At 34.1% G+C, this 14,611-nt stretch overlaps 1 protein-coding gene across 1 annotated transcript; it reads left to right on the top strand.

The window, feature by feature from the left end:
* Nucleotides 1–291: 291 nt before the first annotated feature.
* On the top strand, nucleotides 292–14,002 carry LOC128206331 (ubiquitin-conjugating enzyme E2-17 kDa). The gene is made up of 6 exons (XM_052908719.1): nucleotides 292–426; nucleotides 4,106–4,169; nucleotides 7,131–7,162; nucleotides 9,703–9,780; nucleotides 10,258–10,363; nucleotides 13,225–14,002. Exons 1-6 carry the CDS (start codon nucleotides 403–405, stop codon nucleotides 13,362–13,364), a joined length of 444 nt encoding a protein of 147 aa, XP_052764679.1. The 5' UTR covers nucleotides 292–402; the 3' UTR covers nucleotides 13,365–14,002.
* Nucleotides 14,003–14,611: the final 609 nt, after the last annotated feature.

Genomic DNA, 14,611 nt, shown 5'->3' with positions numbered 1-14,611 from the left:
TCATAAAGTTATAACACAGGCTGATTAACAAAGTATTAGTGATGATATCTATACTAAAGCACAACATCATTAGAATGCTTTGGATACATACGTGCGTTAACAAAGTACTATTATTTTGTTCAATAATGAATCGTGAATGGGGACAATTAATCCGACCACGTTGAAAATCTGAAAATAGCGGACGCATTACGGACCTATATGTATATAGTTTATAATGCGTCCGCTTTTTCCCGATTTTTAACGTGTACATATTTCCTTACAGTGTCGACTCATTGTTACCAATGACATGGGTGTGCTCGTACGCATGCGCTTATATTATATCCGGGTTTACTTAAAGCTTGAAAGAGAAAGGAAGAGGTTCAATTGAACCAAAAAAATATACATTTCTGTTATCAAAAAACAATGGCCCTGAAGCGAATCAACAAAGTAGGTATTCCGTAACGCTACTGTGTTCGTTTAAAACCATTTGTCTGCATGTATTTACTGAAATTTTTAACGAAAGTTGGTCCACCTCGCTACGACCGCCATTTTGTTTTAGTTTTTATTCCAGAATGAAAAGAAATCGAGTGTTTTGACTTAGTTGAGTAAGTTGTTTAACGCAATGCGCTATCACAGCACATGCAAAATATTACTTTGATGATTAAAATCTCTTATTAAACTTATGTACCGAGTCGTAGCTGAGCGCTTCACTTGATTTTATTTCCAACACAGCAACATTTGTCATTGTGGCATGATTCAGGAATGAATTATGAAATAATATACATAATTATCACTAAGACATATTATAACAAAGAATGTTAATTAATGTTGTGCTGTATCCAAATGTATGTTACTCATTACTGTAAAGCAAATTGACAAAATTTGTAAGACCATGACAACACAATCTATAATATCCTGCTTTTTGTGTTTTCAATGGTCTCATTTGACAGTTCCAAGAAAAACACTGGAAATTTCTTCTTAGGGCATTTTTGTTGGTTATAAACTAGTTTCGTTATTATTTTTTTCACATTTGCATTTGTTGCAGTTTCATTGGTTCGTTCCATCCGAAAACTAGTTTACTTTAAAACCAACATGGGGGGAAAGTGATCAACCACGTTTGTTGAAACTCAATCCTTTTGATAACAATGCCTTACAATGGGCAAATGAGCTAAATGATAAAGGTTATATTTACAATTGGAAATAATGGCTACATGCAGTAGCTCCGCCATGTTGTTTAAACTGTACACAAAACCATGCATTTGTTACTTCAAGCCAAACTATCAAAACCGAGTTTGAAACCATTGACACCAAAACTGAATCTGGTTTGGTATCAACAAACACGCCCTTTGATAGTTATCCCAAATTTTTGTTATTGGATGTAAACAAAAGTGTAATACAAACACAACCCAAGCCCAGGTTTGTTTTCGGCGAATTTTATAGCTGGTATTCGGTCATGTTCCCAATGTCAAAAAGAATCTCTTTTTTAAATTTTCCAATAAAAAATCTCAATCAAAATTTTCAAAGGAAAGAAGAGAACAACTACAATAAAAATATAAACAAAACAGTTATTTCCCTTACATGCATGCGTCTATTTACACAGACATACAATGGAGTCATATCCTGGTCCCACTACTGTAGTTGTATAATATCTGGGTACTGATACCTTAGTCGTCTAATGAGGTCTTACCACTCTATGTATCTTTTTTATTAACAAACAATTTTAGCATTATTTATTTTTATAACATTTATTTGCATATGAAATGTTTTTAAAATAAGGTTTAAACCTCTAGATTTTTCAGCCGTTATGTTATTCATTGTAGTATTATATATATTATATCCTTATAATTACTTACAAAGAAATTCTCAAATTTGCCAAAATTGACGAGAAGATTCCCAATCTCATGTTTAAAGGTCATATTCCCCAAAAAGCAGAAAAACCCTAAAGTCACATACAGACTCTTGATCTACCTCGCATTGAAAATGGAAAGCTAATGAGACTGTAGTGTATGTTTATGTTAAACTATCCCTGGGCGTGGTAAGTTTGAATATATTAAAACCATTATTATGAGTGAACAACAAGTAATAAATAGGGAATGCATGATAGGTGCTTTGATTTCTGAAAATTAAACTGAGCAAGAATGTATATGTTGGGGAGCTTAGGAAGCCCAGAAGCCAAATTAGGAAGCTGAGATGGCTTCAAACTTGCTGGGATACAGTGATCATAATTTAGATTTTAAACAACAAGCCTTATGTCCAGCTCTAATGTAAATAAGATATAAAGAATTATGATTCCAACATCGCGAAAGTTCAGAAAAAGTGTCAGTCATTCGGACTTACCGCCTCAAAATATTTTGTCAGTTTAAAACGAAATTTGCCGGTCAGACAAATATTGTTTAAAAAATTTAAAGGAGCCATTTTTGACAATCACACTTAATCGTAATGAAAATACTGATTGGTTGATTTTATAGCCATATATGTATTTTTCGGACTGTACTGGTACTGGTTTTAAAATAGAATAACTTGTTCAAAAGGATATGATTATTGTTTGGAAGAGGGCTTCTTAAAATCTCAATCAGTTTACCAGTTTTGTGATTTATTTGCATAATGTTTCTACAGTTGATCAACATTCAACTGACAATCTTCCACAAGCAGATAAATTAAAATCAAGGCTTTTAAAGTTGACCCTATTGACAACAATTTTTTTATAATATTTTCTTTAAATGATGTAAGTGGGGCACACAGCGGTCAGTCTCTGCAATTAATCAAGGTTGTCACTGATGATATCCTATAAAATTGGGGCACAACTAGGTTAATTAAGACAGAATTTTATGGCTTTTGCAGATTAACAATGTCAATTTTAATAGTAATTTAATGATAATGACTCTTAGTAGCAAAAGTGTGACAATTGTTTACATTAGAAAAAATGGCAAAGTTGACATCTCTTTGAAAATATAAAAACAGCGAAGTCAATTAACACAGACGTTATCACCCTCAAGGATGTCCCCTGGTAAATGTGTATTACATTTTTTATTTATTTTTACTGAATTTCTTTTAACTTTCGACCAAATTGAAACAGATGAACAGTTTTGAGACATTTATTTAGCCATTTTCTCTTACTGAAATAGCCATTTTCTCTTACTGAAATAGGTCTGGCAAGTCAGTCTGTTGGAATTAGTGCCGTATGCATTCCGACATCAATAGAACTGGAAATGACATTTGACAATATCATTTGGTTATTTGACAATATCATTGAAAATAATGTGATTTTTTGATAAACAAAATATTTTTTCTTACTTTTCGCAGTGTTTGATAATTGATAAAGATTTAATCTTCATTACTTTTTACATCTGGAAGTGAAAACTGTCAGTCAAACAGACCAACCCCATCACAAATTTAGTCTGAGTTCAAATTTACCGGGCAGAACTGTCTGACTGTGGTTTTCGTGATGTCTGATGATTATCAATTTAGTGTACCATAATCTGCCATCTATGAATGAAGAAACTTACTGGTAAAGTTTGACAGATTTACGCAAATGTCATTGCAACTGCCATTTTTTGTTCTCAATTTGTTTTCTGCAGATGTTAAAGTATTAGGTTTTTTTATTGATGAATAAAAATTGGGCTGGTTTAGAAAACATAAAAATATGTTTAAGCTCATTCATATTTGAAAAGAAAAATGCTTAACAAACGCTTAACATGTTTTTTAATAATAAATAATAATAGTCCTAGTTATCACATTTACTTGCTCATTCTCACATGCTGCAGTTTCACTACTGTTGCGCAAATTAGCAAGTTCATTTGGCAATCCGCATGCCTTATATTGTCATCATAAGGATGATAGGTCTAGTAGTAATATTTTCATCTTTTGTCATGCTTATATCTGTATATAAAAAAAATCAAAAGAAGAGTTATTCCTATACAGATTATAAAGTTGTCATCAACATTTTCCCCCAATTAAAGATTTGGGGAATTTATGAGTTAAATACCAAATTGCTTCAATTATGATCTGCAGCATTGGGTACCCCATATATTTGTACATATTTTTATGTTTCCACATCCATTGTGATTTATAAGAGTTACATGTGATAATAATGACTAATTTTATACATTGGTAATTTTTATTTCAGGAGCTACAGGATCTTGGAAGAGATCCCCCAGCACAGTGCTCTGCAGGTCCAGTTGGAGATGATTGTAAGTTAACTCTAATTTTAAAGGATCGATGAGTAACAGTGGCTCCAGCTCTTTTGGAAGCTGTATGTAAAAAGAGCCTATAACACTTCCAAGCTACACCAAAAAGGTGAACATCAGCAGCCTTATTCATTCCCAACTACATAATAGCACCCGAGAATACTTTTCTTTATCTTAAATGTAATCTTGAGTGAATTTGATGAAAAAATTCTTCTTTTGTTTGTAAATATGCAAGTTTTTGATGGGATAATTGTTCTTATTACTCAATGAAAGGTATGTTTACCAAATAACCTGAATATGTGTCAAGATTAAACATATTTATATTGCATTCCCCAATTATTCAAATGAGCCCTCATAATAATGATACAGTCAAAACCTCACTATGTCGGAAGTTGTAGTGACCTCGGGAAATACTTTGAGGCAACGAACATTCTATATAATGAAATACAGAAAGTGTATAGCTTATCCCAACACATTCTTAAAAACTTCGAAATAACCAGAATATGGGGATAACAGAGTTGGGCATGATGGGATTTGACTGTATAAGGTAAAATAATGAGTCATAATTTTTATGCCCCCTTTTGAAAAAAGTGGGGTATATTGTTTTGCACATGTCGGTCGGTCTGTCTGTCTGTCTGTCGGTCGGTCGGAATACCAAATGGTTTCCGATCAATAACTTGAGAACGCTTTGACCGAGGGACCTCATACTTGGTATGTGTATTGGTCATCACCAGCAGATGAACCCTATTGATTTTGAGGTCAGTGGGTCAAAGGTCAAGGTCAGTGTGACCTTTACATGAAAAACGGTTTCCGATCAATAACTTGAGAACGCTTTGACCCAGGAACCTCATACTTGGTAGGTGTATTGGTCATGACCAGATGAACCCTATTGATTTTGAGGTCAGTGGGTCAAAGGTCAAGGTCAGTGTGACCTTAACATGAAAAACGGTTTCCGATCAATAACTTGAGAACGCTTTGACCCAGGGACCTCATACTAGGTAGGCTTATTGGTCATGACCAGCAGATGAACCCTATTGATTTTGAGGTCAGTGGGTCAAAGGTCAAGGTCAGTGTGACTGTAAGCTGAAAAAAGGTTTTCTGATTGTCCATATTTTATTTAAGTGTCCAAATCCTATTAACAATTTGGCTCCCAAGGGGGCATAAATGTTTCACTAACATCTCTTGTTTTAATGATGTTGCTCTTTTGTTTTAGCTTGAAAGTGTCTTTTGCTCTTTTATTATATACAGTCAAGAGTAAAGGTATGCCGCTCACCATAAATTTTGAAGTGTAATGTTTCCTTTAAAAATGATCTTTTAACAAAGATGTCACAATATTGCTCTTCAAACTCATATTGTCTTTACCCTTCAAGACTGCATGGCATAAAATATGTTGTTTTATTTATCTCTAATTTTCAATAGTCATTATGTGACAAATTAGATTAAAGGATGACCTCTTTCTTGTGATAGCTTGATGATCTTCTATTATAAAAGAAAATGTCCATGGACATCTGCAAATCCATTGTGATAAAAAATTCAATTGTTTTAATAAAATCATGTACACAGTTTCTTTTCTGTACAATATCTTAGGACACATTAAAATATAAGCAAATATAGACCAGGAAACAAGATTAAATCTGCATTAAGGTATGGAATATAATTTCTCTTCAAAATTCATCTTTTTTCTCCTATTTTCATAAAATCTGGTCTGATTGGTTGAAAAAACACACCTCTAGTTCTACTCCAAACAATGCAATAAATAGAAGAAAAAAGCATTATTATGTTACTTCCCACTAACCATACATTCTATTAAAAAATGCTATTGTCAAAAGATAGATGGGGCTATAATGTGGCATTGCCCCATTGTTTCTAGTTGTCTAAGGTAGAATTATAGGGCCTAAAGAAAATTATTTTTGTTTCAGTTAACCTGACCCTACCTAATAAACTCACAGACCCCTAGTATAAAAAATTCCCGCCATGAATACATTTTTTTTTAACACTCATTAGTTTTTAAAAGATTAAAGCTCCATTTTAAAAGCAATATATGAGTGAAATTTGCAAGAAATATTGTAAGTAATCATGACAAAGTATTTGTTGGGACCGAGGGAAAAAAGTCGATAATGAACATTCGACCCATCCGAATTTCAAAAATATTTCACCAATCTCATGTTCGAGATTGATTTATGTCGGACATCTGACTTCTACAATTGAACTTTCTTCTTACAGTCGTGAAAACAGCAAACATATTATTGAAAAATAGAGTGATTTTTTTTTTTATTTGTATCAAATTTATTTAATTAACGTCTATGGATTACACAAAAAAGATATAAAACCACAATTACATACACCGCAAGAAAACGGTCAGTTTACAGTGAAATATATGTCACGTAACTTTCAATGTTGTCGAATTTTTCGATTATGTCATCGGCGTCCTTATGCGTTTCAACAAAAAGCTTGAGCAATAAATGTTTCTTTAATCAAAAACATTAACAAACAATTTTAATTATCCACACTGACCAATTAACCTCCAATTATGACAGTTTATTTTGACACGCACAGTAATTTAGCGACAAGCCGAAAACCGCCATGAATACTTTCGCACTTACAACTCGATCTACAGTTTGACATAAGAAATAAGGAAAATATGTGAAATTTGACCACAGGGACTGAAATAGGAGGTCGACATAGCGAAAAAATCGAGATATAAAAATCGACACAAGCAGATTTATTTCATATAGAATAAAAAGGAATAAATTCGGCACCTGGGAAAAAAGTAGACACAACTGGAAAGTCGAGATATCCGACGTCAACAAAGCGAGTTGGACTGTGTATATATATATATTTGGGGGGAAAAATCCCTACCTACCCAACCTAATTATTTTTAGAATGCTACCCTTAACAATCATATTTTATGCCTAGTTGTTAAATGAATGCATAGTCTTAAATTGCCTTAACTTTTCTTTTCAGTATTTCACTGGCAAGCAACAATAATGGGTCCGGTGAGTGTTAAATAGCAAATTATTTTTAATGACCTCATTTTCATACGACCTTTTATAAAAATAGATTGGAAAAAAATGGGACATATAGATTTACCTTTGGCGGATAGGTGGGCAGACAGTCCAGAATGTTTTCCGCTTAATATATTAAGAGATATTTGTCTAATCATCACCAAATTTGGTCAGAATGTGTATGTCATGGAGTTAAATCATAAATAATCATGGGACATTAATTATGCCCCGCTTCAAAGAAGAGGGGGTTTATTGCTTTGCACATGTCGGTCGATAGGTAAGTCAGTAGACCAAAGCTTGTCCGAGTGATAACTCGACAATTCTTGGATGTATGGTCATCAAACTTGACATGAAGGCTGGGCCTGACCTGTAGATGACCCCTATTGATTTTAGGGATCATCGGGTCAAATGCCAAGGTCACAGTGACCTTCAATGGTATAAGATTGTCAAAGTTTGTCCGAGTGATAACTCATCAATGCCTAGACCTATGGTAATCAAACTTGACATGGAGGCTTGGTCTAACCAGTAAATGACCCCTATTGATTTTAGGTGTCATCGGGTGAAAGGTAAAGATCTAAGTGACCTTGAATGCTGAAAGGTTGTCTGAGTGATAACTCTATAATGCCTGAACACATAGCCCTCAAACTTGTCTTGGAGGTTGGGCCTGACTAGTAGATGACCTTATTGATTTTAGGGGGTCATCAGGTCAAAGTTCAAGATCACAGTGACCTTAAAAGCAAACTTGACAATCCCTTGACCTATGCTAAATCAAGCTTGACATGAAGGTTGAGGATGACCAGAAGATGACCTTTATTGATTGTAGGGCCATTGGGCAAAAGGTCAAGGTCACAGTGACCTTTAACACGAAAAGGTTAACAAAGCTCCTCCGAGTGATATCTCAACAATTCCTGGACCTTTGATCATCAAACTTGACATGAAGGCTTTGACCAGTAGATGACCCCTATTGATTTAAGGTGTCATCGGGTGAAAGGTAAAGATCTTAGTGACCTTGAATGCTGAAAGGTTGTCTGAGTGATAACTCTATAATGCCTGAACACATAGCCCTCAAACTTGTCTTGGAGGTTGGGCCTGACTAGTAGATGACCTTATTGATTTTAGGGGGTCATCAGGTCAAAGTTCAAGGTCATAGTGACCTTAAAAGCAAACTCGACAATCCCTTGACCTATGCTAAATCAAGCTTGACATGAAGGTTGGGGATGACCAGAAGATGACCTTTATTGATTGTAGGGCCATTGGGCAAAAGGTCAAGGTCACAATGACCTTTAACACGAAAAGGTTAACAAAGCTCCTCCTAGTGATATCTCAACAATTCCTGGACCTTTGATCATCAAACTTGACATGAAGGCTTTGACCAGTTGATGACCCCTATTGATTTTAGCAGTCATTGGGTCAAACGTCAAGGTCACAGTGACCTTATATGCGAGAAGGTTGTTTGAGTGGTAACCCGACAATGCCTGCACCCATAGCCCCAAACTTGACTTGGGGGTTTGGCCTGACCAGTAGATGTCCCCTTTTGATTGTAGGGGTCATCAGGTCAAAGGTCAAGGTGACAGGGACCTTGAATGCAAAAAGCTTGTCTGTGTGATAAATGTTTCAAATATTATTTATTTTAAAAATCCAAGAATTTAAATATCCACGTAATAGTCCTTTTTGAAAAAAAACACAAAATTTCAAGCCCACAAATATAAATGATTTCACAGTAGTATCTTGGACAAGTTTGATATCCCTTTAGCCTCTCGAGAGCTATCATCCTTTAACTTTTAAGTATTGTTCTTGTCCATAACCTTTGTTCAATCACTATTAAATTTGGTCATTATGTGTATTAGCATAATTATTAATATCTCTGAAAAGTTTGATAACCAGTTATATTGCTGTAGTAATTTAGGTGGTATTGCCTTTTGATTATAGAAATTACCTTAAACCTGTCTTGTCCAATCATATTCTTTTAAAGCCTTTGTCCAATCATCACCAAACTTAGTCAGAATGTGTACAGGCATAACTCGAGGTCATATTCAATAATCAGCTGTAATGTTCCTGTCACTCTGAGATACTGCCTTTTAATTATAGAAATTGACTAAAGTCGGTCTTGTCTGATAATTAGTTTTAGAATCCTTTGTCCAATCATCACCAGATTTTGTCAGAATGTGTATGGGCATAATATCTTTGTAAGGTATGATAACTAGCCATGTCACGCTAGTCACTTTAGAGTTATAGCCTAAAAATCTGTCTTAACTGTGTCCGCTCAGCCTCTCTTAATTTGGTTGAACGTACAATTACTTATCACCAAACTTGGTGTCCTAAAATTAGGATGGGCATATTTGTGACAGTTTGGGGCACATGTTAGATAATGACAATGGTAATGTTAAACTGTTACTCTACAAAGGACAAAAATGTAGTATGTAATCCTGCTGTGCATAGCGGCTAATTTTCAAGGATCAAGGTATATTATAATTAGCTCACTTTATTGACCAGGACTTGGATATTTTATCGGTGTTTTTTTTTCATTGCAGCCGGACAGTCCTTATCAGGGTGGTGTGTTTTTCCTAACTATACATTTTCCTACAGATTACCCATTTAAACCACCAAAGGTAAGAACAGTTTATGTGAATTTAAAGTTGACTGAATTATTACCTTATAAAAAATTTTAAATGGATAATTAATAGCCAATAGAGGGGTATTTTGATAGCCATCGTTTTGTCAGTGTCATGCAAAACTTGACCATAACTGAAAACAGCATTTAAGATATTCAAAATTTTACTTATACCGGTACTTGGTTATTTGTACTCAATGTGAGAATGGAGATCCGTACCAGCCAGGAATCAAACCAAAATCCAGACCTCTGTGGAAACTAACATTGGCACCACAAGTTTCAACATGGTTGTTCCACAAGATTCAACACACACACATGGTTGAATCTGAAGATCAGTCATTAATTGTGATTATTTTACTTATGAAATCTTGACTGCTTTCAATAACTTGTATGATATTTATACAGCAGAATTGCAAGATGCATTTTAAGCTGATAAACAAATTCAAACATTCAATACATGTAAATTTGTTTACAGGTTGCCTTCACAACAAGAATATATCATCCAAATATAAACAGCAATGGAAGTATTTGCTTAGACATCCTCCGGTCACAGTGGTCCCCTGCTTTAACGATATCAAAAGGTAGGTGCATATGTAAGGATAATAAGTGAAAAGAATAATAAAAGAAATATTGCACAGGGGGATGTTTATTTGACAAGGAATCTCTTTCCCAGCATAGGACTTCTATGAAATTGGTGACTGTGAATGCTTTTTTAAACAGGAAGTAGTTAAATGAAAGATAATGTTTATGTAAACTGATATTTTCACAATGAATTTTTATAAACAGGTTTATCACATGTGCATCTTGTAAGTTGTTAAATATCTATCCCAGTACTGATTTGAGGAAAGAATGTACATGAATCATGTCAATAACCTTATGTAGCTGTCAGTCTGTTTGTATTGTTTATTAATGTTATGCAATTTTTGTTAAACCAATGATCATTTCAACATTAAGTTAGTATCTGAAAATGAGACATTTTTGGGAGTTCTTGTTACTTACATGTTTAAACATGTTCAAGAATTACCTGTGATAAAGAAATTAAAGACCTTACTTTTGACTGGCAACTGAAGACACTTATTTTGTACATTGGCTTAAGATTATAATGCTCGGGAATATAACAATTTTTATCAAACCTGCTTGTGGTGAGTGAGATGTAGTTTTCACAATGGCGGTTCTTGGTATGAAATATGTCCGGGCTGTCGACCATGCATTATAGTATTTTCACAAAACTTGCCATAAAGGTTCACCATGATGAGGTGACTTGTCTCACACGAGACCTTAGTCTGTACCTCAAAGGGCAAGGTGAAATGTCAAATGTTGAAATGATCCTTGTCCTGCCTCTACCTTGACCATGCAATATATGATTTTGAAAAAATCTTGCCAACATGGTTCATTATGATGTGGGTCATGTTGTACACTAGACCCACATGTCTGTACATCTAAGGTCAAGGTTAGAGGTCAAAAGTGGAAATGAACCTTGTCCTTCTGTATCTTGACCATGGGCTATATGATTTTCAAAAATCTTGCCCTGATGGTTCACAATGATGTGATGCCATGTTGAACACAAGACCCTTGTCTGTACATCAAAGGTCAAGGTTAGAGAAAGGTCAAGGTTAAAATTATCCTTGTCCGGGCTGTACCTTGATCATGTCTGATAGGATTTCCAAAAAATTGTCTTGAAATGTCACCATGATGATATGGCGTGTCCCAAACAAGACCTAGGTCTGTACCTTGTCCAGAATGTATCTTCACCATGCATGATAAAAAACTGGATAACATTAGTCACAGTTTTATAGATGATTAGTTAGTAAACAATGCTGCTGGGGAAAAATCCAGTCTGACTGCATCTCGCCTGGATATTGTGACTCTCATTATTATTATTTTGTACACTGTTTAAAGTTATTTAGTCATGTGCCATTGTAATTTTCATGCATTCAACACAATTAACACTTCATTTAGTTGTTCATAATACACTAACTGTGGCTTACTATACAATTGAGAAACTAATCTATTAGGGTTGAAATCAATGTGTATATATCTTTTCAAATAAAAAAAAAAATGTCAATACATAAAAGTTATATGTAACATAAACCCCTGTTTCTTGTACAGAAGTAACATCGAGTCAGTACGACGAAAATGTGCTTCTAGTAAAGTTGCATTTTGCTAAAATAAAAAAAAAAAACACATGGAAAGGTTTCATGTTTTGTGAGAAAATGTTTCCTGCTAACTGCACAGATTTTACAAACAGTCTGTAAAGTATTTGTTTCTAGTACAAAAGTAACGGTTACATTCTTACCATATATACCATATATTTAAGAAGAAATCTACCGGTCCGGTTTTTAGCTCATAAGTAATGGTTTCATCGAGACAAAAAAAATAACCAAGAAAACCATCTGTTTCTAGCACAGAAGTAACTCACTTGGAGTCAACCATATTAAATATATTTATATAAGTCACCAATTGGGAAATAAAAGAGCGGGTGATCAAAAGTTTGCTCAATGAAATCAGTGCAAGATTGTGCCCCTTAGTTCACAGTTTGTATGATCGCACAACAACTCATTAAATTTGATAAGGTTAATAATGTATGTAGTGGGTATTAGAGTGTTACAAGGTGACTTGTTGGCAACACGCCAGTACTGTTACATCGTCGGTATATTGTCTGTATATTATGCCTAAAGTGAATTTTAAAATGAAACTGTTTATTTGTTTTTATCCGAGTACTCAAGTTGTAAAACTGTCATCAAAAATAGACTTTTGGATAGACAAGCCCAAATTCTTATACTATTGCTTGGCATCAAATTTTTGAACAAGCCCTGCTATATCAAATTCAGAATTTGAGCAAGCCCGGAATACATTATACCAGTGTAGGGCTTGTGGGCTTGTGTTAATTTCGACCACTGGTAAAAAAGTGTTTTAGAACTAGGATGACTGAGTTTGGAGTACTCATCGCCATTCCTACTATAAACTATTTGTATTATTAAAAAGCCACAAGAAATCTGTAAAAAGTTTAAGCATTTTGATAGCATATTGCTGGCAGCAATTGAAAAGCTTATGCTTTTATTTATTTATTATTTGTATTCTTTGTCATAATATCATTTTTCATACAATTATATGTTTTGTTTGCAACCGTAAGATGAATGTTTATGCTTGTATGTTTGTTTTTTTGAAAAAAATGTTGAGATATTGCCCTAAGCCTTGGTGTTTTATACTGCAAAAACTATTGCAATAACAGGAAAACTGTTCCAGATATTCACATTAAAAGTTTGATCTGCTTAAATCAATGTATAAACAATTAAACTGTTGAATATGTCATAATTCCTAGAGAAATTCTGCTAGATGAGCTAAGAAAAACAGACAAGCATTGCAAAGCTCTTTATTTCATATACTTGCATTTATAGTAATGCATTTTTTTAAAGGGAAGATCTGTATGGCTATGTTTCAGTGCTACTGTCGATCTGCTCACTGCTGTGTGACCCAAACCCCGACGATCCCCTCGTCCCTGAGATTGCCCGCATCTTCAAGACAGACAAAAACAAATACAATGATCTTGCAAAGGAATGGTCAAAGAAATATGCCATGTGATGCCTGGAAAAGGAGAATAAGACAAATCTGATCGTATGAAACAACACCATTCAACAAGTTAAATATAAAATGTTAATTAGTGCTAGGTGATCAGTCCTGTATATTTTGTAATGTAAGTGCTAACCTTCACAATAGCAGTTGTTAAAAGTGGTAATTTTGTCAATTGTTGAATTATCAGATGATTGAGGTTTCTTTTTTGAACCATGTAATATATGAACACTTATGTTGATTCTTCTGCATATTTTTTTTTAACAAGAAAAGCAATCATTTCCAAGCTGTGTTATTAAATCAGAGTGGTAATGTTCACTAACTATGATGACATTTGAGAATGTAGGTGTGAGTGGTTGATGACGGTTTTGTAATGTGGCAATATCAGTGATTCATGTTCATGGTCTACACTTGTTTATTACTCTAAAATAGTTATTTATGTTCTTGTTAGCTGAAATCATCTTGGAAAGAAAGCTGTGTATTTGATTTTGAGCTCAGTGGAACTGTTTATCCCATGATTTGTTAAGAATCACTTTGTAAGTAGTAAGAAAAATGACAAAAATCACTTAAATATTACTTTTTGTTAAAATCATCCTTGACTTTCCTTGTGTACATTGTTTTATTTTGTGCTGCATTAAATTTAGACTCTGTTTGGTTTTTATGATGTTTTGCTCCTGTTGGTCCTTTATTAATGATTAGCAATAATCAAATCTTTGACGCAGGTAAACGGCTTTTACACAAAAACACACTATGAAACACTCTCCCCTATTGAAGATACTTAGTCATTTAATAAAAGTATTTTAGACACTGAATTCTGGCAAACTTTCATACAAGAGATACATATAGAAACTACATGTATTTAACAAGTAGTAACATGGATCATTTCCAATTAGTTTATAGTGGTATTTTCAGTAGTTTTTTTACTCGTCTGTTTCTAGATGGAAAGAAAATGTGTCATTGTCTTAGCCTTGGTGTCATCAGCGCTGGCATGCAAATACTTTTCACATTGGTCATGGAATGTATGAACCTATGAAACTGAATAACTAGTTAATGTTGACGTATATTGACCAAACTTTGTATATAGGAACTGATAAAGGAGACCTATCATTGGATTGCGTTTGGGGCTCCTAGGATCAAGGTCAAGGCCAATGTTTCTCAGAATAGGAAAACGGTTCAAACTGAATAACTTTAGTTATAATATCTTGATCAAAGTTCATATATACATAGTCTATAGAGACCTTTCTTCAAATTCATGGAAT

Source organism: Mya arenaria, chromosome 2, assembly GCF_026914265.1.
Source record: "Mya arenaria isolate MELC-2E11 chromosome 2, ASM2691426v1".
Taxonomy (NCBI): Eukaryota; Metazoa; Mollusca; class Bivalvia; order Myida; family Myidae; genus Mya; species Mya arenaria.
The sequence above is the reverse complement of the archived record's forward strand: the minus strand, read 5'-3'. Positions and strand labels throughout refer to the sequence as shown.